At 44.7% G+C, this 24,035-nt stretch overlaps 1 protein-coding gene across 1 annotated transcript in view; it reads left to right on the top strand.

Annotated features, from left to right (window-relative positions):
* STAG2 (stromal antigen 2) overlaps positions 1-24,035 on the top strand; it is a 613,131-nt gene that overhangs the window by 348,679 nt on the left and 240,417 nt on the right. Inside the window, 3 exon segments of the mRNA XM_033944545.1 lie at positions 4,338-4,430; positions 11,438-11,527; positions 11,907-12,110. Coding sequence (XP_033800436.1) covers positions 4,338-4,430; positions 11,438-11,527; positions 11,907-12,110 — 387 coding nt within the window.

Genomic DNA, 24,035 nt, shown 5'->3' with positions numbered 1-24,035 from the left:
AAGACCGGGACCCGATCGACCGCCCCGTGACAGTGACGCCTTCTTTGCAACGATCGCTCCGCTGGTGGGCCGACTCTTTAAATCTTTCCAAAGGTTTGCTCTTCCTCACCCCACCCCACAGCAAGATACTCACCACGGACTCGTCGGAGTACGCTTGGGGAGCCCATCTAGATGGCCTACGCACCCAAGGGATGTGGTCAGCAGAAGACCGTCGCTGCCACATCAACGTGCTAGAGCTTCGGGCCATCTATCTCGCAGCTGTAGCTTTTCAACATCTGCTCCACGACCGAGTGGTTCTCATCCGAACCGACAACCAGGTAGCAATGTACTACGTAAACAAACAAGGGGGAACAGGGTCCTGGCCCCTTTGCCGGGAAGCCCTGCGCCTCTGGAAATGGGCGATCTCCAACAACACCTTCCTTCGAGCGGTGTACATACAAGGAGAACAGAACTGTCTGGCGGACAGACTCAGCCGCCTCCTTCAGCCACACGAGTGGTCACTACACTCTCAGACCCTACGACAGGTGTTCGAAAAGTGGGGGACGCCTCAAATAGATCTATTCGCATCCCCCCACAACCACAAGCTGCCTCTCTTCTGCTCCCGGATGTACTCCCCGGACCGGCTCGAGGCCGACGCCTTCCTCCTCGACTGGGACGGAAGGTTCCTGTACGCGTTCCCGCCGTTTCCTCTGATACTGCGGACGCTTGTCCACCTGAAAACAGTACAAGCCACCCTGATCCTGATTGCCCCTCGCTGGCCACGCCAGCCATGGTTTTCCCTTCTACTTCAACTCAGTGTCAGAGATCCACTGCCTCTGCCTCTGTTTCCCTCTCTACTATCACAGGGTCAGGGTTCGCTGTTACATCCCAATCTTCAATCTCTTCATCTGAATGCTTGGTTTCTCTCCCCCTGACTGCTCTCCCCGTGTCTCAATCAGTCAAGGAGATATTGGAGGCCTCTAGAAAGACCTAGACGAGAACCTGCTATTCCCAAAAATGGACCAGATTTTCAACCTGGTGCTCCTCCCACAGCCAGGACTCGGTGTCGGTCCCCATCCCCCTGGTCCTGGACTATTTACTTCAATTATCTCATTCCGACCTAAAGACCAACTCCACTCGAGTACACCTCAGTGCGATTGCGGCCTTTCATCAGCCCCTGGAAGGGAAAGCCCTCTCGCTCCATCCCTTAGTCTCTCGCTTCATGAATGGTCTTCTGAACGTCCACCCCCCTCTCAAACCTCCCCCGGTGGTTTGGGACCTTAACGTGGTTCTGGCTCAACTAATGAAACCTCCATTTGAGCCCCTAGACAAATGCCATCCAAAATTCCTCACTTGGAAGGTAATTTTCCTACTCGCGCTCACTTCCGCCCGGCGGGTTAGTGAATTACAAGCTCTGGTAGCGGACCCACCCTTCACGGTATTCCATCACGACAAGGTGGTACTCCGCACCCATCCAAAGTTCTTGCCTAAAGTAGTGTCTGATTTCCATCTCAATCAGTCCATTGTCTTGCCTGTGTTTTTTCCCAAGCCCCACTCTCACCCCGGAGAAGTGGCGCTCCACACTCTTGACTGCAAGAGAGCGCTGGCCTTTTACCTCCAACACACTCAGTCACACCGGAAAGTCCCACAACTGTTTTTGTCCTTCGACCCAAACCGGTTAGGTCACCCAGTTTCCAAACGCACCTTGTCCAACTGGTTGGCCGATTGCATCTCCTTTTGCTACGCTCAGGCTGGTCTCGCGCTGCATGGTCGAGTAACGGGACACAAAGTCCAAGCGATGGCAGCCTCCGTAGCTTTCCTCAGGTCCACACCTATTGAGGAAATCTGCAAGGCTGCCACGTGGTCTTCGGTTCATACCTTCACCTCCCACTACTGTCTGGACTCACTATCCAGGAGCGATGGCCGTTTCGGCCAATTGGTTTTACGAAACCTATTCGCTTAAATTGCCAACTTCCCTCCATCCCTTTTCAGTTAGCTTGGAGGTCACCCACATGTGAGAATATCATGCCTGCTTGTCCTGGGATAAAGCACAGTTACTTACCGTAACAGGTGTTATCCAGGGACAGCAGGCATATATTCTCACAACCCGCCCACCTCCCCGAGGTTGGCTTCTTTGCTAGTTAAGTGAACTGGAGACCACGAGGGGATGCACCCCCTAGTGGAGCAGGAAGGCACGCATGCGTGGAGCAGCAGAGCAAACTTAAATCTTCAATCAAGTTTGCTTGAAAATGCTTCCGCATCGGGGCTCCGTAGATGACGTCACCCACATGTGAGAATATATGCCTGCTGTCCCTGGATAACACCTGTTACGGTAAGTAACTGTGCTTAATAGTTCATATTCTTAACAATATTTTGTTAACGGGCCTCAAATTTCCTTAAATTTTCTATGATGTCCCAACTGTAAAGAATTAATATTTTCAAAGTTATAAATCTGGCGTAGGGATTCCCACTAGAAACTATAATTTAAGTTGTCCCAACTTTTCCAGTTTTTCATTATCAATTGCATGGCTACTCCTGTCATGATGAAAAGCAATTTGTTTTGATTTACATTAATTGGTTTTTGGGGTAATAAAATTGTTCCAAATAATACTATATCATGATAATGCTAGTGGAATGTCCAATATTGTGATAATTTGACCCCAAATGGATTTCCAGAATTTGAGTATCAAGGGACAATGATAGAGCAAATGATCTAATGTCCCTACATCAAGATGACAGTGCCAGCATCTATTAGATTTAGAACTGTCTAACCTTTGTAACCTAAAAGATCTATGCAACAAGAAAAACCAGGTTTGTCTCATAGATGCTGAAGCTGGACATCTCATTCTCCAATTCCAAATTTGTGTCCATTGAGAGGCAGAAATCTGCTACTTTGTCTCAATGGTCCAAATGTCTTTAAGACTATTTTTTGGCTTTTTATTCACAATTCAGATATTAATTTATACCACTGGGCAGCCTGATGTCCTTGGAAATCTATCTGGAAGCATAGAACCGGCAAACTATACTGATATTTTAAATTCCGCCATTCAGGGAACCCTTTCTGAATAGCCTGCTTCAACTGCAACCATTTAAATGTTTGAGACTTTGAAATACCAAAAGATTGTTGCAGTTGTGAAAACGCAAGCATCTTTCCCTTTGATATCACATCATCAAGCGTACCTATTCCCGCCTGCATCCAGTGCTTCCAGATAACTTTATATCCACCAATTTGAATCTTGGAGTTCAACCATAGGGACTGACAAGTGCACTGATGAATTGAAATCGGTGTCAAATCATTTAAAGATTTTATTGTTTGCCATGTGGAAACTAATATTTTGTTGTCCTTATAAAGCCTAGGCATCTTGATACTCAAAACATGTCCCAAACGCAATGGGGAAAGGCGTTGCCATTTCAAATATAGCCAATCCGAAAGATGTTCCAAGACATCAGGAAGGATCCAATACATACCCTGTCTCATGATAAAAGCTTGATGATATCTATAGAAGTTTGGAAAATTTACCCCTCCTGCTTCAATTGGTTTCTGTAGAGCCACTAAGGCAATTCTAGCCTTTTAACCCTGCCAAATAAATGTTGTCAGGATACTATTTAACTTTTTATAAAAGGACCCCTGAAACATGCTCATTTGGTAACAGACCATAGGAAGAATCATCATTTTTACAGTCTGAACTCTCCCCCATCAAGAAAGATATAAAGGGTTCCATTGCTCACGCATTTCCTTGACTTTTTGTAATAAATATTTTTCATTTACTGTCTTCTATTTTTTTTTTAATCATAATGCCTAAATATTTTATTCCCTCCTCCTTCCAAAGGAAAGGGAACGCTTCAAATAAACCTTTTTGTAGAATGCACATTCAAAGGAAGAACCTCTGATTTACTCAAATTTATCATATACCCCGAAAATTTGCCAAATCGATCTATCAGATCCAGTAAATGCGGGATGATAGATTCAGGATTTCTCAAATAAAGTAAAATATCATCTGCATAAGCAGAGATTTTATATTCCCGACCTGTATAAGGAACTCCTTGTAATAACTGGTCTTTCAAGATAATTTGCGAGTGAGGTTGCATCTTATTGTTTATCCACCTTTACAGGTTTACGATTTGGTCATTATCCCTCTTCCTTGTTTTAAACTCAATATAAACTCAAGCTTTTGATTCCCAAATACTGTAGTGATACAAGTGGTATGTGAGAGCTTTGAAAACATTTAAAGTGTATAACGATATGTGGTGGTTGGCATATAAGAGGTCACAGGACTTGGCCATATTGTGGTTATAGATACGTTAGGAAAAAATTATTGTATGTATGTTATAATCTGCTATTTCTTTGCAAATTTTAGGTTCTAACAGCCAAAGAAAAGAAGGCACAGTTGGATGATAGAACACGTATTACTGAGCTCTTTGCAGTAGCACTTCCTCAGTTATTAGCCAAGGTAATTAAACTTCACATGCATTGTTTAGGTTTAATTGGTGTTTAATACTAAATCAACTACACATATTAGTATGTATACTCGGAACACAGACGGGCCTAGAAAAGTTCTTACACATATGTAAGTGCTCCTTTGCATGTGTTAGTAGCTCCTTCGCTCAGTTCAACTGCTTTTTTTCTTGCTTGAAAAGCAAAAAGGAAATAGAGAACAAACTGGATCCAGGCAATTAATAAGGTAATTAGCTTCAGCAGCCAACAGTTTTGCTTGTGAAATTCCTGGTGAATATCCAATGCTGACACTATTTAGAGGGATGGTTACTGCTTTTGCTGCTGATTTCTCTCAGTGCCAGCAGGAGCACAATGCTGATTGGCAGATTCTGCAGGGCTTGTGGGACCAGAAATTGATTATCACCTCTGGGTTAAACTGCCCTACATGAGATGATAAGGCAGGGTTTCCATCTTTGTGTCTCAGGAACCACTGAATTTAGGTGTTCAATGTTTGGGGAGGCCGTCTCTTAAAACCGCTGAAGGTAGGTGCTCAGTGTTTAGGGAGGCTGTTGTTCCCACCACAGCTCCTCAGATTTTGGCCTGAATGGTTGCCATTTTGTTACAGGACTGAATACAGTTCAGTTCAATAAAATACAACTGCTTCTAATCTTTAGTAAGCATCAGCTTGGTTCATTGTGATGTACAGTAAATTAGAGTAGCTGTTTCTGGGATGTTAGAATAAGTAAGACAAAATTAGGTTATGCTTTCAAAATTTTGATGAAAAAGCTGTCAGGCAGGCTCCTTTAGGGCTCCTGGCCTCTAAGTTTTGTAGCACTTTTGTTTCTTAGGATCCTCAGGGTGGCATTAGGGTCCAGAATACTTTTGAAGAATACTCTACATGGGTTAAGTGGGTTTAGCTTATGTTGAGGTATAGATAGCCTAGGAGAGGATACCTTATCCGTAGGAGATTCCTTGACAGAGCTATCTCTGGGTGACTCCACTGTCATTGAGAAGAGTTAACCTCTTTTATTGGTCAGGTCATCATCACCCCCTGCCTTTGCACATCCATGCAGAAACAGGTTGTATAAACTGTTTTGTTTCCCAGGAAGGGTGAAGCATGACAGGGAAGTGGCATTGCTCTTTATTAACAGGCTTTCAGTTCCTCTTTCTGAACTTCAAGCAACTGTCTGTGGTAGCTATGTGATGAAAACCATGTTATACCATGTTTAGCAGCTGGGTCATTCCATGTCAAGTGGACCAGGAGCCCACACTCGACCCCCTTCAAATCCAACCAAATTTTACAGGAGTGTTGTCTAGGATCTCAAATGAAACTCTGCAGAATTTTGGGGATCTAGGAGCTAGGGGTGGTTGAAAAAAAGCAATTGATTCACTCCCATGCCTCGTGTGACCTAAAACGCCAACTTTGCTTAAGCAGTGCGACAGAACGAAACTACCTAGGAGTTTGAAATTTTGCAGTTTGATACCACACCTTGAGGCATGTTTCTGTGCCAAGTTTGAAATCTTTTGTTAACGTGCTTCCATTTTTACAGGTCAGCAAAGTAGGCAAAAAAAGTCACGAATGAAAATTTTTGACACAGTTTGGCTCCATACTGCTGCTGGTAAGTAAGTCAGCTGAGGGTTGTACCAAACTGCAAAATTTCAGACTCCTAGGTAGTTTCCTTCTGCCGCAGAGCTTAAGCAAAGCTCCTGACCAAATTGAGATACTGTATTTTTCGCTCCATAAGACACACCCTAGATTTAGAGTAGGAAAACAAGAAAAAAAACCCATTCTAAACCAAATTGTGTACTAACATATAACAGGCTCTGCACCCAGCCCCCCTCACTCCCTGCCAGGCTCTGCATCCAATCCCACACTCCTTGCCATGCTCTGCACCCTGTTCCCCCCTCCCCTACTAATTAATGCAATTTTTTCCTTTAATTATTCATATACATACAGCAGATATAAATTCTCAAAACTGACACATTTCAATCACTAAATTGAAAATAAAATAATTTTTCCTACCTTTGTTTGGTGATTTAATTAGTTTCTGGTTGGACTTCCTTCTGACTGTGTATCCAACATTTCTTTCACAATCCAGCCCCATCCCCTTTGGGTCCAGGACTCTATCTGTCTTTCTTCTGTTTACCAACCTCCCCCCCCCCCCCATGTCCAATATTTGTTCTGCTTTCTTCCAGGTCTTTCTTTGCCTCTCTCTCTCTCTCCTTCCTTCCTCCGTCCCTGGTCCAGAATCTTTCCACCTCTCTGCAGTCTCTCTCTCTCCTCTATACACCCCCAAGTCCAACATCTGCCCCCCTCTCTTCTGCCTCCCCTTTGTTTCAGGTTTCTCTCTCTCTAGCTTCCTTCTGCTAACATTTTGAGTCCTTCCTTCTCTACCCCCTCTAGACCAGCATCTGCCCTGTCTTCAAGTCTGTTTCCTGCCCCTCCTCAAGGTCCCTTTCTGTCTCTCTCCCCCTCCCCCCCACTAGTGTCCAGATCCAGCATCCTGCTGGAGCTCTCAAGATGGGTGGGGCCTTACTTTCACTGCTTCCTGCGAGGTCGTTTTCTCCAGCTCCCAGATGGTGATGGGTTGAGCTGGGATGGGTGGCAGAAGCCCTCAGAGTGCAGGGCTGCAGCTTCTGCTCGGGTCTTAATTCATGCGCCGGAGTTGGCATGCTCTCATCGCCATCCCAACAGTTGCTCTTCTTGCTCGCTATCTGGAGCAGGAGATCGGGGGAGACATAGCTCTCCTTTTCTGTCAAGAGGTTGTTTTCTGACGTTGTGACCGCCACTGAGCCAATTACGGCAGTCTGCAGAGTGAACCTAGCAGGCTGCCGTTGGCTTCCAAAGCACATTTCCTCTACCGCGGTCCCGCCCCCTTCTCTTACATCAGGGGCGGGACCATGGCAGAGGCAATGTGCTTCGGAGGCCAATGGCAGCCTGGTAAGTTCACTCTGCAGGCTGCCGTAATTGGCTCAGCGGCGGTCACAGCGCAGAAGACACATCTCTTCTGGGTGCGGGAAGCAGCCGGGTGCGGGAAGCCCGTTACGAGCCTAATTAACTTTAAAGGGGGAATCCGGAGGACGCTGTGGGGGAAGCCAAGAAGACAGCCGATGTTACAGACACAAGGGAGAGCCATATTTGGCGCGGGCTTTTAGAAAGGTACGATGGGGTGGGGTGTTTAAAAAAAAAAAAAATTAGTATCTTCGCTGCATAAGACACACTGATACTTCCACCCACTTTTGGGTGGAAAAAAAGTGCATCTTATGGAGCGAAAAATACGATAGATCCAAAATATTTGCAGTTTCATTTGAGACCCTAAACAACACCCCTGTAAAATTTGGTTGGATTTCAAGGGGAGGTCGAGCATGGGCAGTTTTCAGTATTAGTCCACTTGAAATGGAATGACTCGCTTAGTTCCACAGATTTTTTTAGGTGACATATATAGAATCAGAGCCATTTTCTGTAAAATAAATTCCAAATTCATTTAAAATGATTAACAGATCATGATTACAAAGAGTGAAATAAAAATAGCATGACTAACCATAAATTATATATAATAATTTACAAACTAATATTGACATTTATATGTGAAATACTAAGCATATATCACTTTTAATATCAAGTTTCAGTTCTAATCTCATCTGAGAGTTTATAGAAATACTGAAAAATCAGATTCCTGGTTTAATCCATTAGGTATGACTAATAGATTTATATTATATTGGAATATAAATTTTTGTTCTTCCAGCAACATAAATCTATTTACATCTTCTCCTCTCTAAGAGATGTTGGTTTTTTATCAGAACTGCAAATTATAATTAAGAAGTGTACTTGTTGAACACATAATATTCTACGAGTGGGTTTTCTAATGCTTTTCAATTGATTACACTTCTGTGTTTGTGATATGCCCTTGCATAAAACAAATGTAAATGTCTCTCCCTGGCATGCATTTGGGAAAATGTCTTAATTTACATCAAGGAAGCAAACGAATTGCAGACAGACTAAATTCCTTCTTTGCGTCTGTCTTTACAAAGGAGGACGCTACACAATACCAGAAGCAGTGAAAGTGTTCAAAGGAGTAATAGAGGACAGCCTCATCACAGTAGAAGTGGATTTGGACCAGATATATTACCAGATCGACAATCTTAAAAGCGGCAAATCCCCTGGACCTGATGGAATTCACCCGAGAGTCTTAAAAGAACTGAAGGTTGAAATTGAAGAGCTTTTGCAAAAACTTGCCAACCTGTCAATTAGAACTGGACAGATACCGGACGATTGGAAGATAGCGAACATCACGCCAATTTTCAAAAAAGGATCAAGAGGAGAACCGGGCAACTACAGACCTTTGAGTCTTATGTCTGTCCCTGGAAAGATGGTTGAAACACTGATTAAAGATAGCATAGTCCGGCACTTGGATACACACTACCTGATGAGAGCCAGTCAACATGGCTTCAGGAAAGGGAAATCATGTTTGACAAATTTACTTCAATTTTTTTGAGACCATGAACAAACAAATTGATAGTGGAGAACAGTTGGAGATAATATACTTGGACTTCCAGAAAGCGTTCGACAAGGTTCAACATGAAAGACTTTTCAGGAAACTACAAAGCCATGGAATAGAGGGAGATATGCTAAGATGGATAAGCAAATGGCTAGAGAACAGAAAGCAGAGAGTGGGCATAAATGGGAAGTTCTCAGACTGGGAGAAAGTGACTAGCGGTGTGCCCCAGGGCTCGGTACTTGGGCCCATCTTATTTAATATTTTCATCAATGACCTAGAAGAAGGAACATCCAGTGAGATCATCAAGTTTGCAGACGGCACAAAGCTATGCCGGGCAATCGGATCGCAGAAGGATAGCGAGGAACTCCAGAGTGACTTGTGTCAGTTAGAGAAATGGGCGGAGAAATGGCAGATGAAGTTTAATGTGGAAAAGTGCAAAGTAATGCATTTAGGCAGAAAGAACAAGGAACACGAGTATAGAATGTCAGGTGCAACTCTGGGTAAGAGCGAACAAGAAAAGGCACAGTGCACGGCAGCGGCAAAGAAAGCAAGTAGAATGTTAGGCATGATAAAGAAAGGAATCACGAGTAGATTGGAGAAAGTTATAATGCCGTTTTATAGGGAAATAGTCAGACCACACTTGGAATACTGTGTCCAACATTGGTCTCCCAACCTAAAGAAGGATTTAAAACTACTGGAGAGGGTTCAGAGACGAGCAATGAAGCTAATAAAAGGTATGGAGAACTTGGAATACGAGGAACGACTTAAGAGACTGGGATTGTTCTCCCTTGAGCAAAGGAGACTGCGAGGGGATATGATCGAGACTTTCAAAATATTGAAAGGAATCGACAAAATAGGGTACATGTACCACATGTTGAGAAACACTGCTCTAAAAGATATAAATAGGATGAAGTCAGTCCAGAGGGCTGCTACAAAATTGGTTAGTTGCCTATGTCATAAATCATATGGGGACAGACTTAGACACCTTAATATATATAGTCTGGAAGAAAGATGAGAGAGAGGATAAGAATTAACTCTGTAGTCAAGAAATGTTTTTTTAATTTACATATGCTGAGGAAGGTTAGATATCTCTTTTATCATTGCCACTTTTCCACCTTAGTTCAGTCAATTATATTATCTCGTCTCGACTATTGCAATGTTATTTACCTTGGTGTTACAAAAACTTGCCTCTACTAATTGCAGTTAATTCTAAACACTGCTGCAAAATTGATTTTTGGGAAACGTAAATTTGATCATGTGATGTTGTTGCTTCAGAGTCTTCATTGGCTCCCAGTTTGTTTTAGAGTTCAATTTAAGTGTGCCTGTGTTGTTTTTAAAATTTTACATGGTATTTTTACTCCTCTCCTTCCTCTATCCTTGAATGTTTAGAGATTTTCTTTTGCAAGAAGTGATCAACAATTCAAATTATCTCTTCCTTCCAAAAAAGGGATTAAGGGAGTTAAGTTTTTCAGTCAATCTCTGATTTTTAAGCTAGCTCAACTGTGGAATGACCTTTTAAGGAGTTCTGGCTCACTTCAACCTTTTCGCAAATCCTTAAAAACTACTTTATTTGCTAACGCTTTGAAAATTAACTTCATCAAACTTAGTCTTATTCTTTTATGGGTTTTTATTTCGATAACTTAACTATTGTAAACTGAGTCGAGCTTTCTTTGAATGATGATTCGGTATATAAAGTCAAGCATTAGATTAGAGACGTTTAATTATCTCCATGGCATTAATGTACAGAAGGTAAGTTTTTTTCAAATGAAGGAAAGCTGCAGAAGAAGAGGGCATAGGATGAAGTTAAGAGATGATAGGCTCAGAAGTAATGTAAGAAAATACTTCGTTACAGAAATGGTGGTAGATGTATGAAATAGTCTTCCGGTGGAGGTGGTGGTGATGAAGACTGTATCTGAATTCAAGATAGTATGGGACAGGCATGTAGAATCTCTTAGGAAGAGGAGGAGAGAGTGGATACTGTGGATGGGTAGACTGGATGGGCTATTCGGCCTTTATCCGCCATCATGTTTCTTTGTGTGTACCTAATTTTCTTGATTCTTTTTTTTAACTTTGAAAAGAAAATAAGTTGGATTACTGTATGAAAAACAACTCTTTAGGTTGTTTGTTTTCCTTTTAATGAAGCACTGATGCATCTTTCTGAAGTATTCTCTCCTTTCTTGCTTGCTAACTTTAGAATGTTACAGCTCTTCCCTTAACTTTGTCCTTTTTAGCCATCTACATTTAAACTGAGGATTAACTACCATTGCTACTTTGTGAGTCTCTGGGGCACTAATCTATTTTGAGTCCAGCTGGAACATGTTTAGTAATAAGCTATCTAATATGAAATTAATTGTTACTCATGTTTGCCATGGTTTAATAGAAGGAAAATAGCAAAATTGATTGCATCCTTTGTTTTCAAAACAGATGACTACCGTAGTGTGTGTGTTTACAATACAAAGTGAAATATCTAAATTTGTATGAATCATGTTTACATATTAAAGCATTTCTATTTGTGGTTTAACAGTATTCCATAGATGCAGAAAAGGTAACCAACCTTTTGCAGTTGCCGCAATATTTTGATTTGGAAATCTACACAACGGGAAGGTTAGAGAAGGTAAGGTAACTAAAGTCTGCTGTTCAGTAGACATAAAGCCCAAATCAGATTTTTTTCAGATGCACTTACTGGTCATGAATCTTTTGTAGATATCATGCTTTCTTTTAGCATCCCTACATGAATCTAAGTTTCATTACCGCAAAACTAGAAGTTCTTCAATTTACTTCACTGTGTAAACACCCTGTTATGATTAATTATTCTTTACTTATGCTATTTATCCTACTTAAATGTTTCAAATAGTTTAAGAAGGGAGCTATGTGAAGCACAGGTAGTGATAAGTAGGATAGGTGCATATCACTTTTACATGCCATATATTGAACATCTTTTGTACTCTATACCTTAGTTAACCAGTACTATAACATAACCTTTCCTTCAACAGCATCTGGAGGCCTTATTACGACAGATCAGAGATATTGTGGAGAAGCACACGGATACAGATGTTTTGGAAGCTTGTTCTAAAACATATCATGCACTTTGTAATGAGGAGTTTACCATCTTTAACAGAGTGGATATCGCAAAGAGTCAGTTAATAGATGAGCTGGCAGACAAGTTCAATCGACTTCTTGAAGATTTTTTGCAAGAGGTTTGTTTTATGTTAGTGTTTTTCAGTGTCCTGACTTGCTGTGCATTTCTGTTTCAGGAAGAGGACTTGGGCTTTTTTTCTGCTGTGCACAAATTGGCATGGGTGGGTAAGGCTGAAAGAATTTAAGGAACCGAAAATATTTCTTTAAAGAGGAGAAGTATAGGGGAGATTCAAAAGTTCATATTAATAGTAGTATTAGTGTTTTCTGTAGAATGAATAAGGACAAAGGGGTCATATGATAATGAAGGGAGGAAGAGTTCTGAAAGAATTTTAAGAAAACATTTTTCACTTAGCAGTGGATATCTTGAACAGTTTCCCACTAAAACAGTGTTTCTCAACCTGCGGTACTGGGGTATGCGGGCTGCCTGTTGGGGGTACGTGGGCTAGACGTTGCTCAGGATCTCTCCCTGCCTGCTCCCTGCTGAAGCCGCCGCCAATTCTTCCCTGCCACCTAATAAGCTACATCCACCCCTAACTCCGATTCGCCGCCGCCACATGACATGCTCCATCCAATCATCCCCTACTGCCGCCGCAACTCCGGGAAAAGAAGTGCCAGGTGCGTTCAGTGATTGTATGCCAGCCTCCTCCACCCCCCCCCCCATGTGAATTCTGACGTCGGAGAGAAGGTTCTGGGCCAGCCAAGCAGCGATGGCTGGCCCGGAACCTTCTTTCCATCGTTAGAATTGCTTGGGGGAAGGCTTCTGACTGTTGGCGTGCAATCGCTGCATGCGCCTGGCCCTTCCTTGCCCAGAATTGCGGCAGCGGGGGATGATTGGATGGAGTGTGGTGGCAGCAGGTATGGTGGCAGACCCGGGAGGGGGGGATAATTGTACCCTGTCGGATGGCAGAGAGGAAGGAAGGTGGTGGGATGAAGGCTGGAAGGAAAGAAGGAAGCATGAACGTGGGACACAAGGCAGGGAGGAAGGGGACACTAATTTGGGACAGAGGAGGAAGGGAATAGAAAGGGACAATTGTTTGGCCTGAGTGTTTAAGTGAGAGGGAAAGAGATGGTGCACATGGGGAAAGGAAGAGGAAAATTGGGCATAGAGAGAGAAAGAGGAGTGAGGTAGAGAAGCATGGGGAATAGAAGGATGAGAGGGAGAAATGTTGGATTTGGTGGAGAGGGAACATGGGGATAGATTGAAGGGGATGCAAGGGGGAGAAATGTTGGGCATAATGATGGAGGGAGAGATGTGACCTGGTGTTGGAGAATGGTGATAGAAGAAATGGGCAATGGGGCTGGTGGGCAGTGGTGAAAAATGCTGCACATGATGTGGGGGATGAGAGAAGAAGAAAAGTTGGACTCATGGAGGAATAGAGAGAGATGTTGGTTAGGGAATGGAATGAGGTCTGGAGGAGAGGAAGCATGCAGGAGGCAGAGATAAATAAATATTGGATGCACAGTCTGAAGGAAGTGCAAACAGAGACTCATGAAATTGCCAGACAACAAAGGTAGGAAAAAGGATTTTACGAACGTACAGTGGAACCTCGGTTTGCGAGTGTTTTGCAAGACGAGCAAAACACTTAGCAAGCTTTTGTCTCGCAAACCGAGAATGTTCCGCTACACGAGCACACCCCCCCCGCTCTAACTGGCATCGCACCCCCCGAACCGGCATTGCAACCCCCCCTGCAAACGCCCACCCGCGAGAACCGCATTGCACCCCTGTGCTGAAAGCGGCATCCGCCCGCCCTTCCTCCCAAACATGCTCCTTACCCCATCTGACAGTTGTGGCGACTGAAAGAAATCTCCCGCCTCTTGCCTGGGCTGGGCCTTGAGCATCTGCGCATGCTCAAGGCCCAGCCTAGGCAAGAGGCGGGAGATTTCTTTCAGTCGCACAACCGGCAGATGGGGTAAGGAGCATGTTTGGGAGGAAGGGCGGGCGGATGTCGCTTTCAGCACGGGGGGGTGGGGGGTGATGGAGCAGCGCCGGTAGACTCGGGGGGGGGGAGGAGGTAGAACTAATCAAAATGAGTTTCCATTCATTCCTATGGGGAAACTCGCTTTGATATACGAATAACTTGATTTACGAGCATGCCTCTGGAACAAATTATGCTCATAAACCAAGGTTCCACTGTATTTTCAATTTAGTGATCAAAATGTGACAGTTTTGCAAATTTATATCTGCTGTCTATGTTTTGCATTATATTTGTCTATTTTTCTGTAGTTGCTACTAAGGTGACATTGAATATTTTAAAGTCATCTGCCTTGACCTCTTTGAAACCCCCAAATATAAATGATAATTAACATTTTCTGTGCTTACAGTGTGCTTTGTGTTTTTATAATTTTGCGGTTACCATTATATATTAATAAGATTATTATGTATATATGAAAAATGGATGTAAGAAATTGCATTACAATTAGTACTATTATGGGGGTGGATTCAGGGGCGGTGTTTGGGTGGGTCTGGGGTGGAGCTTGAGCGGGGGTACTCGGTTGATATTTGTTAGGCTTAGGGGGTACTTGGTTTGAAAAGGTTGAGAAACACTGCGCTAAAATATAAGAACCAGGGTATGCTTTAGACCAGGGGTGCCCAATACGTCGATCGCGATCGACCGGTAGCTCAGGAAGGCAACGTGAGTTGATCGCGGAGCCCATCCCGGGCTCCCTGATAGACTCGTGTTGCGGTCCTGATCTACCGGACCGATCAGCCTTTCTCTATGTTCTCCCTAGGGCCTTTTAGCTGGACGGTTCGCCCAGCTGTCATCTGCGGCTGCCGCCGCTGCTGAACATTAAAATAAAAATCCGGCTTCGAGATTTCAGCCCTTAGCGAACTTATGCTCCGGGCTCTAATGTGTGCGTGCCGGCTTCTCTTCTCTTCCCTCCGAAACCGGAAGTTATGTCCGGGGGGGGGGGGGGGAGAAGGGAAGCCGGCACGCACATGTTGAGAGCTCTGAAGCAAGCGTTCGCTACGGGCTAAGGCAGGAGACAGGTTAGTGAAGCATTTCCTCTTCTTGCTGCCGGGTCCTGCCTACTTTCTGTTTCCGCGAAGGCAAGACCCGGCAGCATTTCCCCCAATAGGTCGATCGCGATGCTGGTCGGCTGAAGCAGGGAGAGCTTGGGCGTCGTCAGCTTTCAGGCCTGTTCTTGGTGGCGGTTTGGGTCTTGGTCCCCGATGGCAGTGGCTTGGGGGAGGGCAGGAAGAAAGAAAGGAAAAGGGCAGGCAGGGAGACAGAAGGAAAGAAGAGAAACAAAAAAGAAAGAAAGGGAGGCAGAGAGAAAGAAAGGGCAGGGAGAGAGGAAGGAAAAGTTGGGGGAGGGTATGAGGTCTGGAGGAGAGGAAGCATACAGGCTAAAAGGAGGGAAGAAAGATTGGATGCAAAAACAGAAGAAGAAAGTGCAACCAGAGACTCATGAAATCACCAGACAAGGTAGGAAAAATGATTTTATTTTAAATTTAGTGATCAAAATGTGTCTGAATTTATATCTGCTGTCTATATTTTACACTAAGGTCCCCTTTTACTAAACCGCAATAGAGGTTTTTAGCGCAGGGAGCCTATGAGTGTCGAGAGCAGCGCTGGGCATTCAGCGCAGCTCCTTGCGCTAAAAACTGCTATCATGGTTTAGTAAAAAGGGAGGGGGGTATATTTGTCTATTTTTGTATGGTTATTACTGAGGTGATAGTGCATAGAGTCATCTGCTTTGACCTCTTTGAAAAATCCTGGAATAGGAATGATAATTAATATTTTCTATGCGTACAGTTTGCTTTGTGTTTTTTTTAAATTTTATTGTTGGTAGATCATTTTGACTTGGTCATTTTAAAAGTAGCTCGCAAACCCAAAAAGTGTGGGCACCCCTGCTTTAGACAATAACAAATATAAATGTAAATAATAAGTAGAAAGAACTCCTCAGATATAAAACTCACCTATGCTACAGCATTACTTTGACAAAGTCATTAAGAAGGTGAATATTTTGTGTTTCTCTTTCACAGGATAATTTCCAGGCTTTGTGAGGGTGTACATTCAACACTCACAATAAGAGCAAACTTCAGTAATTCAAAACATTTGAAAAATAATTGTGCAAACTTGTTTTAAAAAAACAAAACCCTGTAAACTTGCAACTTTAATGAATACTTAGCTGAAGTGTGAAATAAGTCAGAGACAAAATAAGACTCAAAACTACATAATAACATGGGGACATATTTTCCCCATCCCTGCAGGAACTCATTTTTCTGTCCCGGCAAGTTCTTTTCTTCTCCCTGCCACATCTGTGCAAGCTATGTCCTAATCTGCACAAGTCTCCAACACTTTAAAATCATAAGAGTTTGAGGCTTGTGCGGTTAGGCAGAGCTTACAGGAATGGGACAGGGACAATGACAAAGCTCGCAAGATCGTGACAGGGAAATTGAATTCTTCAAGTTTCAAGTTTATTATAAAATTTGATTAATCGCTTATTCCAAATTCTAAGTCTTGCTGGGATGGGGAAAAATTTGTTTCCGTGTCATTCTCTACTCAAAACCAAGGATAAAATTAGGTCCAATTAACTTCAGAATGAATATCATTATACAGTGGTACCTCGGTTTACGAGCATAATTCGTTCCAAAAGCATGCTCGTAAACCAAAATACTCGTATATCAAAGCGAGTTTCCCCATAGGAAATAATGGAAACTCGCTTTGATACGTTCCCACCCCCCCAAGGCCAGCGGCGCTGCTCTATCCTCTCCCCCCCATGAGAACCAGCATTGCTCCCCCCCCCGAAGGCCCCCCCTGCGATCCGGCACCCCCCCCCCCCCCACGTTTCGGCACCCCTCGCCGCAATCTGAAGTCCCCCAGACCTACCCCGCTGCTTACTGTCATCTGGGCCTCGGCATCGACATGTCCTGTGCATTGGTGCCGGTGCCCGAAGATTGGCCTCCTCTTCTTGCTGGGCCTTGAGCATCTGCGCATGCTCAAGGCCTGCGAGTTCACGTTTTCTCCGAGATCTCAAGATCCTCAGATGCTCAAGGCCCAGCAAGAAGAGGAGGCCGATCTTTGGGTACCGGCACCAACACACAGGACATGCCGGTGCCGAGGCCCAAATGACAGTAAGCAGCGGGTTCGGGTGGGTCTGGGGGACTTCAGATTGTGGTGGTGGTGGGGGGTGCCGAATCACGGCAGGGAAGTGTCGGATCGCGGGGGGTCGGATCGCAGGGGGGGGAGGGGGCGGATCACGGGGGGGGGGGGGCGCCGCTGGCAAATCGAGGCACACTCGGTTTCCGAGGTGCTGATTTTGCGAATGTTTTGCTTGTCTTGCAAAACACTCGCAAACCGGTGCACTCGTAAACCGAGGTACCACTGTACATGCTGTGCTTTTTAAAAAAAAAAATTCTTGATTGCTATGGTATCCTGGATGGTTTCTTGACTGGTCTGTGAGGTCTGAAGGAAAGGAAATGAATAACTAAGTTTAAATGTTTCTACCTTTATCTATAGCAGACCAATTCAGCCAAGGGAGAAGTACTCAGGCTTCACCTAGACTGAGTAGAGGAAGCCATGACAGTTCTCAGGATTCTTGTGACCAAGGTAGAGTAGTCTCCTACCCTGAACACCCAAGCTTAAGTGAGAATATCCCAACATTTGTTTATTGGTACAGGCCAATTTTACTAAGCAAATTTATAAAGTCATTACTCTCTCAGGCCCAAGAGGAAAGAAACTCAAATTCCAAGAGAAGAAGATCATTCAAAGTGGTGTCTTCATGTGGTTGCTTGTACTGTAGAAAATACTCAAAGTAGTTAAGGAACTCCTCTGCGTCTCTTGCAATAGGCTAGAACTGAACTCTGACCTTTACGAAATGTGTTTGGTAGACTTTCATCAACAGGGAAGGGCTGCATCCTCCATAAGCTGGACTTAAGAGGTTTGAAACTCTAACACAAGCTGAGATCATCAAACAGAATGGAGAGGGGTTTTTCAGACTGAGGAGAATGCCCCATGTGTATCATCCTCCTTTGGTTGAAGAACTTGCCTATCTTGGTGTTTTGCCAGGTTGACTTAGGGAAGAACCTATTTATTAATAATAATAAAAAATGTATTTTTGTATACTGCAATACCTTACAGTTCAGAGCAGTTCACAACAAGAGAAGCCTGTGGAGCAGGCATCCTTGATGGCTCTCACTATCAAGACTGTTTTCCATGTGGCTATCATGTCAGCTTGGATAGTTTCGGAGCTTCAAGCTCTTTCTTGTCGGGATCCTTTCTTGCATATTTCAGATACCACGGGGCTCTTGCAATGTGACTCAGGAAATTTGACTTCCAACATTTGTTCTATCCGGTTCAGAAGCCCAGGACTGGGTGCTGTAGTTCCTTGATATGCGCAAGCTTTTGCTGAGGTATTTGGAGGTCATAAATGAGTTTCGTGTCTCGAATCACCTGTATGTCCTGGTGGGTCCTGCCCGATTCTTAGTCAATTTGGAGAGGAGGAGATAGTGGATGCTGTGGATGGGCAGACTGGTTGGACCATTCGGCCTTTATCTGCCATCATATTTCTGTGTTTCTTTGTTTTCTGTAAAAGTTGCTGGCGGCAGTACTGATTCCCTGACGCTGGTCCCTGCATCTTCTCTCCACTGCGGCCCGCCCCAATGGAAAGAAAGAAAGAGCTAAAAAGGAAAAATCAGTATATTGAGGGAACAAGGCAGGAGTAGAGAGGAGAATTGAAAAAGAGACATCAGCCCCTGGAACAGAAGAAAGACAGGAAATCAGACATGTAACTGGAACCTAATAATAGAACATGAAACCGTCAAGAAAACAGTTAGAATAAAGTGTTTTATCTGGAATGTTTTAATTGAAGTATATTAGCTTTGAGAAATATTAATTGCAGATGTCTTTGTACTGTATTAAGTACAAAATATGGAGCCCTTTTCAGGTTTTGTATTTCACAATGTGCCTGGTAGTGGAGAGCTTTGTGTTGCTATTGCTCAGATAACATGGAAATCATGATTTTTTTTTTTTGTATGGTGACTTCCATGAAGAAATGCACATTGTGGGGAGATAGAATATCAGCTCCTATATAACTAATTTTATTATGGTGTGTAAAACTGAGTTTTTCTTTCTCATTTTGCTCCTTATTTGAGCATTATATATCTTCTTTGTGTTTTTGCTGAAAAGCAGGTTAAAGTACGTGTGCTGAGAAATACTGTTCTTTGAGTTTGTCTGGCAGGATCTATTGTTATGTTTTAAACATGGGTGACCTGCGCTAAAAAGGAGTGGTGCGTGAGGCTCTACTGTCATTTACTATGTTACTAAGAAGCAGCTGCGATAGGCAGCTGGCCAGTCTTGCCTAATAGTTGGCATACCCCTTGCCCCAACCCAATTTTGGGGGGAAGGGGGGTTGCCAGCTCATCCCTCACCTCAGGCAGCAGAATGCCCACCCGTGTGTGTGTGTAATATTTATTAGATTTTTATATACCGCCTATCAAGGTTATCTAAGCGGTTTTACAATCAAGTACTCAAGCATTTTTCCCTGTCCCGGTGGGCTCACAATCTATCTAATATACCTGTAGTATAGTTGGTCTAAAATAATAGTCTGCACCATTACTTTTACGAGCTCTCTTCTCAAACTGTGATGTTTTCTGCCTTATATGTCTCAAAAAAATCTTTATCTTTTTTGATATCTTGTCATCAAATATTAAGGTACAGTCCTGGATCAGTCCTAAAACGGTTTAAGGACATGGACTAAGAAATAGTGAAACAATTTAAGATGACATGCCATAGGAATAATAGTAGTCAAATCGTCAAGGCAGAGAAGTTTGGTCCTTTCCCACCCCCTTTCCATTTTGTTCATGCAGGTGATGAGTATATATTTATCCAGTAATGCATAGGTCTGGTTTTAGTCTGCTGAAATGGAACAAGGAACGTTATCTGCATATGACTAAAAGGACAATCCCAGTTCTTCAAGTTAATCTGAAATGAGCTAGCAAAATATTAAATAAACTAGCTTTATAGCCCGTTACATTAACGGGTGCTAGAATATATGTGTGTTTGTCTTTATTTCTTTCTCTCTGTCTCCTTAGCCGCTTTTTCCTGTCCATTCTCCCTTATTTTTACCTGCCCTGTGTCCACCACCACCCCTTCACTGCTCCCCTTATCCAGCAGCAGTCCTTCTCCCTTTGTTTTACCTCCCCCCTGTCCATCAGCACCTCTTCCTGCTCCCCCTGTCCAGCAGTAAGCCTCCCTTCATTTTTCCCCCGTGTCCATCATCACCTCTTCCTGCTCCCTCTGTCCAGCAGTAGGCCTCCCTTTATTTCTCCCCTGTCCATCAGCACCTATTCCTGCTCCCCATGTCCAGCAGTAGGCCTCCCTTCATTTCCCCCCCGTGTCCATCAGCACCTCTTCCTGCTCCCCCTGTCAAGCAATTAGGCCTCCATTTCTTTCCCCCCCATCCATCAGCACCTCTTCCTGCTCCCCCTGTCCAGCAATAGGCCTCCCTTCATTTCCCCCCTATCCATCAGCACCTCTTCTTGCTCCCCCTGTCCAGCAGTAGGCCTCTCTTCATTTCCCCCCCTGTCCATCAGCACCTCTTCCTGCTCCCCCTGTCCAGCAGTAGGCCTCTCTTCATTTTTCCCCCCCTGTCCATCAGCACCTCTTCCTGTTCCCCCTGTCAAGCAATAAGCTCCCTTCCTTTTTTCCCCCCCTGTCCATCATCACCTCTTCCTGCTCCCTCTGTCCAGCAATAGGCCTCCCTTCATTTCCCCCCACCCCTGTCCATCAGCACCCCTTCCTGCTCCCCCTGTCCACGGGAGTTAGTACAGGGCTGGTGTCTGCCATTCTCCCCAGAGTCCTTGCGCCCCCCCTTCCCTTCCCTTCCCACGGACCTGACTACCTACCCGGCGATTCAAGCAGCGTGGGCACCAGTCTTCACACGCTGCTTTGGGTCCTTCTACTGCCCTGATTTACTCTGGCACGTCCCTGATGACATCATCAGAGACGCGGCAGAGCAAATCAGGGAAGTAGAAGGGCCCGAAGCAGCGTGTGAAGACTGGTGCACACGCTGCTTGAATCGACAAGGTAGTCGGATCCGATGGAAGGGGGGTGAGCGGAAAAGGACTCGGACTCCTGTGGTCTGTCGCGGAGGGTGGCCAGGCTCCATTTCAGCTGCAGGGAAGGCTCACTGCCCCAGCTCCTTACCCGTCCGCAGCCCGGGCCAGGCCTCCCACGCTTTCTCAGCGGCCCGGCTCGCTCGGTTGTTTTTTTTTTACTCCGCTTCCTGCATTCGCTGCTCTCAGTGATGTAATAAGCGCGCATGCGCACTTGTCTTGCCACATCCCGAAAGAAAAGGGATCAGGGAACATGCGCGGCTAGCATTTTATTATTTAAGACTAGTGTTTAAGCCCGTTACATTAACGAGTGCTAGAGTAGATGTCTGTCTTTTTTTTTCTTTGTCTCTCTCTCTCCTTGGACGCTGTCTGTCTGTCTCTCCTTTCTCTATATGTTCTCTATATGTAAACCTCTACGCTCTCCTGTTTCTGTGTTTCCCTGTAGGTGTCTCTTCCTTTTTTTTTTTTTTTTTCTTCAGTCTCAGTTCTTCTTTCTCTGAACATTTCCTTCCTCAGTCTCTCCAATTGCAGTTCTCTTGCCTTCTAAGCCCCTGCTGCAAGTGGCTGTGCATGTCTTCTCTTCTGCTCCCCTTTCACTGACCCTTGCGATTAGTGGCTCAAGAACAAAAGCTAAACTGTAAATCTGGGGATAACTTCAGAAAAGCGGGGGAGGAAGGGCCATGTAAACTTCATGTTTACATTCCTGGTCGACTGCATCATTTCTGTTCTGGCTGAGTTTCCATGGCAACCCTGCTCGCTAATGACCCGAACTCGCGCTTGGTTTTCACTTACAGTGATCGTGGTCTTCTTGCTCCGCCTTTTCGTTGTCAACCGAGAGCCTGAACTCTGAGGCGAAAAGCAAGAGGAATTGTCGAAGCTGTTCTCAATTTCTGCCATGTTTTATGCTCCCTTCGACAACACCGCAGGTGCTGGGAAGCGCTTAGGTAAGGGTGAGAGGCTGATGCTCCAGTGCTGCCTGCAGAAGCTGCAAATGCTTCCCCACATCTCCCTTCAAGTCACCCTGATTTCCTCTGACGCGTCCCTGATGACATCATTAGAGACAGAGATGCGTCAGAGGAAATCAGGGCAGTAGAAGGCCACGAAGCAGTGCTGCGGACGCTGCTGGAACCGGGAGGTTTGTGGTCGCGGTGGGCGGGTCGAATAGGAAGGTCAACGGGGGTTCTGGTGCGCCTGGGAGGGGGGCGTCGGTGGGGGGGGGGGAATGACGACGATGAACTGCCTTACAGTTCGAGGGAGTCGAAGTGTGCATGCGCACTCCTACCTGCCACGGACATACGGAACACGCAGATAGGAGTGTGCATGCAAGGGTTATATTATAGATTATAATGGGGAACTCAGTGGAACTCTTCAGTCAACATTTCAAGGCTGAGAAATCTCAAAACAAAACTACAATCTATAACTTAAGATTTTTGAAAATATTGAAATCTGGACCAATAATGCTCAAGGCACTCAGTTTTAACAGTATAATGTTAATGCACAGAAAAAGCACAGTTACTTACCGGAACAGGTGTTATCCAGGGACAGCAGGCAGATATTCTTGACTGATGGGTGACGGCACCGACGGAGCCCCGGTACGGACAATTTCAGAGTGATTGCACTCTAAGAACTTGGAAAGTTCTAGCAGGCCGCACCGCGCACGCGCGAGTGCCTTCCCGCCCGACGGAGGTGCGCGGTCCCCAGTTAAGATAAGCCAGCTAAGAAGCCAACCCGGGGAGGTGGGTGGGATGCAAGAATATCTGCCTGCTGTCCCTGGATAACACCTGTTACGGTAAGTAACTGTGCTTTATCCCAGGACAAGCAGACAGCATATTCTTGACTGATGGGTGACCTCCAAGCGAACAAAAAGAGGGATGGAGGGAAGGTTGGCCATTAGGAAAATAAATGTTGCAAAACAGACTGGCCGAAGTGTCCATCCCGTCTGGAGAAAGCATCCAGACAATAATGAGATGTAAAAGTATGAACTGAGGACCAAGTAGCAGCCTTGCAGATTTCCTCAATAGGAGTGGAACGGAGGAAAGCTACAGATGCTGCCATAGCTCGAACCCTATGGGCCGTGACAGAACCTTCCAGTGTCAGTCCAGACTGAGCATAACAGAATGAAATGCACGCTGCAAGCCAATTTGACAACGTACGTTTAGAAACGGGATGTCCCAATTTATTCGGATCAAAGGACAGAAAGAGTTGGGGAGTTGATCTGTGGGGCTTAGTGCACTCTAAATAGTAAGCTAAAGCCCGCTTACAGTCCAAAGTATGCAAAGCCTGTTCACCTGGATGAGAATGAGGTTTCGGGAAGAATACAGGCAGGACAATCGATTGGTTGAGATGAAATTCAGAGACAACCTTAGGGAGGAACTTTGGATGTGTATGCAGAACCACCTTGTCATGATGAAAGACTGTAAAAGGTGGATCAGCAACTAGTGCATGCAACTCACTGACCCTCCTGGCAGAAGTAAGAGCAATAAGGAAGACCACTTTCCAAGTGAGAAACTTGAAAGGAGCTGTAGCCAAAGGTTCAAACGGAGGCTTCATTAAGGCGGAAAGAACCACATTGAGATCCCAGACTACAGGAGGGGGCTTAAAGAGGTGGTTTCACATTAAAAAGACCCCGCATGAATCTGGAAACCAAAGGATGAGCTGAGAGAAGTAGACTTGAGACCAGAGTCAGACAAAGAAAGAAGATAATCTAACAAGGTCTCCACTGCAAGCGAAGTGGGATCATGATGATGAAGAAAACACCAGGAAGAGAACCGGGTTCACTTCTGTTGGTAGCATTGAAGAGTGGCCGGTTTCCTGGAAGCATCTAGAATAGAACGAACGGGCTGAGACAGAAGAGAATGAGCTGAGGTCAGCCCGAGAGATACCAAGCTGTCAGGTGCAGAGACTGGAGGTTGGGATGCAGAAG

Source organism: Geotrypetes seraphini, chromosome 5 (assembly GCF_902459505.1).
Source record: "Geotrypetes seraphini chromosome 5, aGeoSer1.1, whole genome shotgun sequence".
Classification (NCBI taxonomy): Eukaryota; Metazoa; Chordata; class Amphibia; order Gymnophiona; family Dermophiidae; genus Geotrypetes; species Geotrypetes seraphini.
The sequence above is the reverse complement of the archived record's forward strand: the minus strand, read 5'-3'. Positions and strand labels throughout refer to the sequence as shown.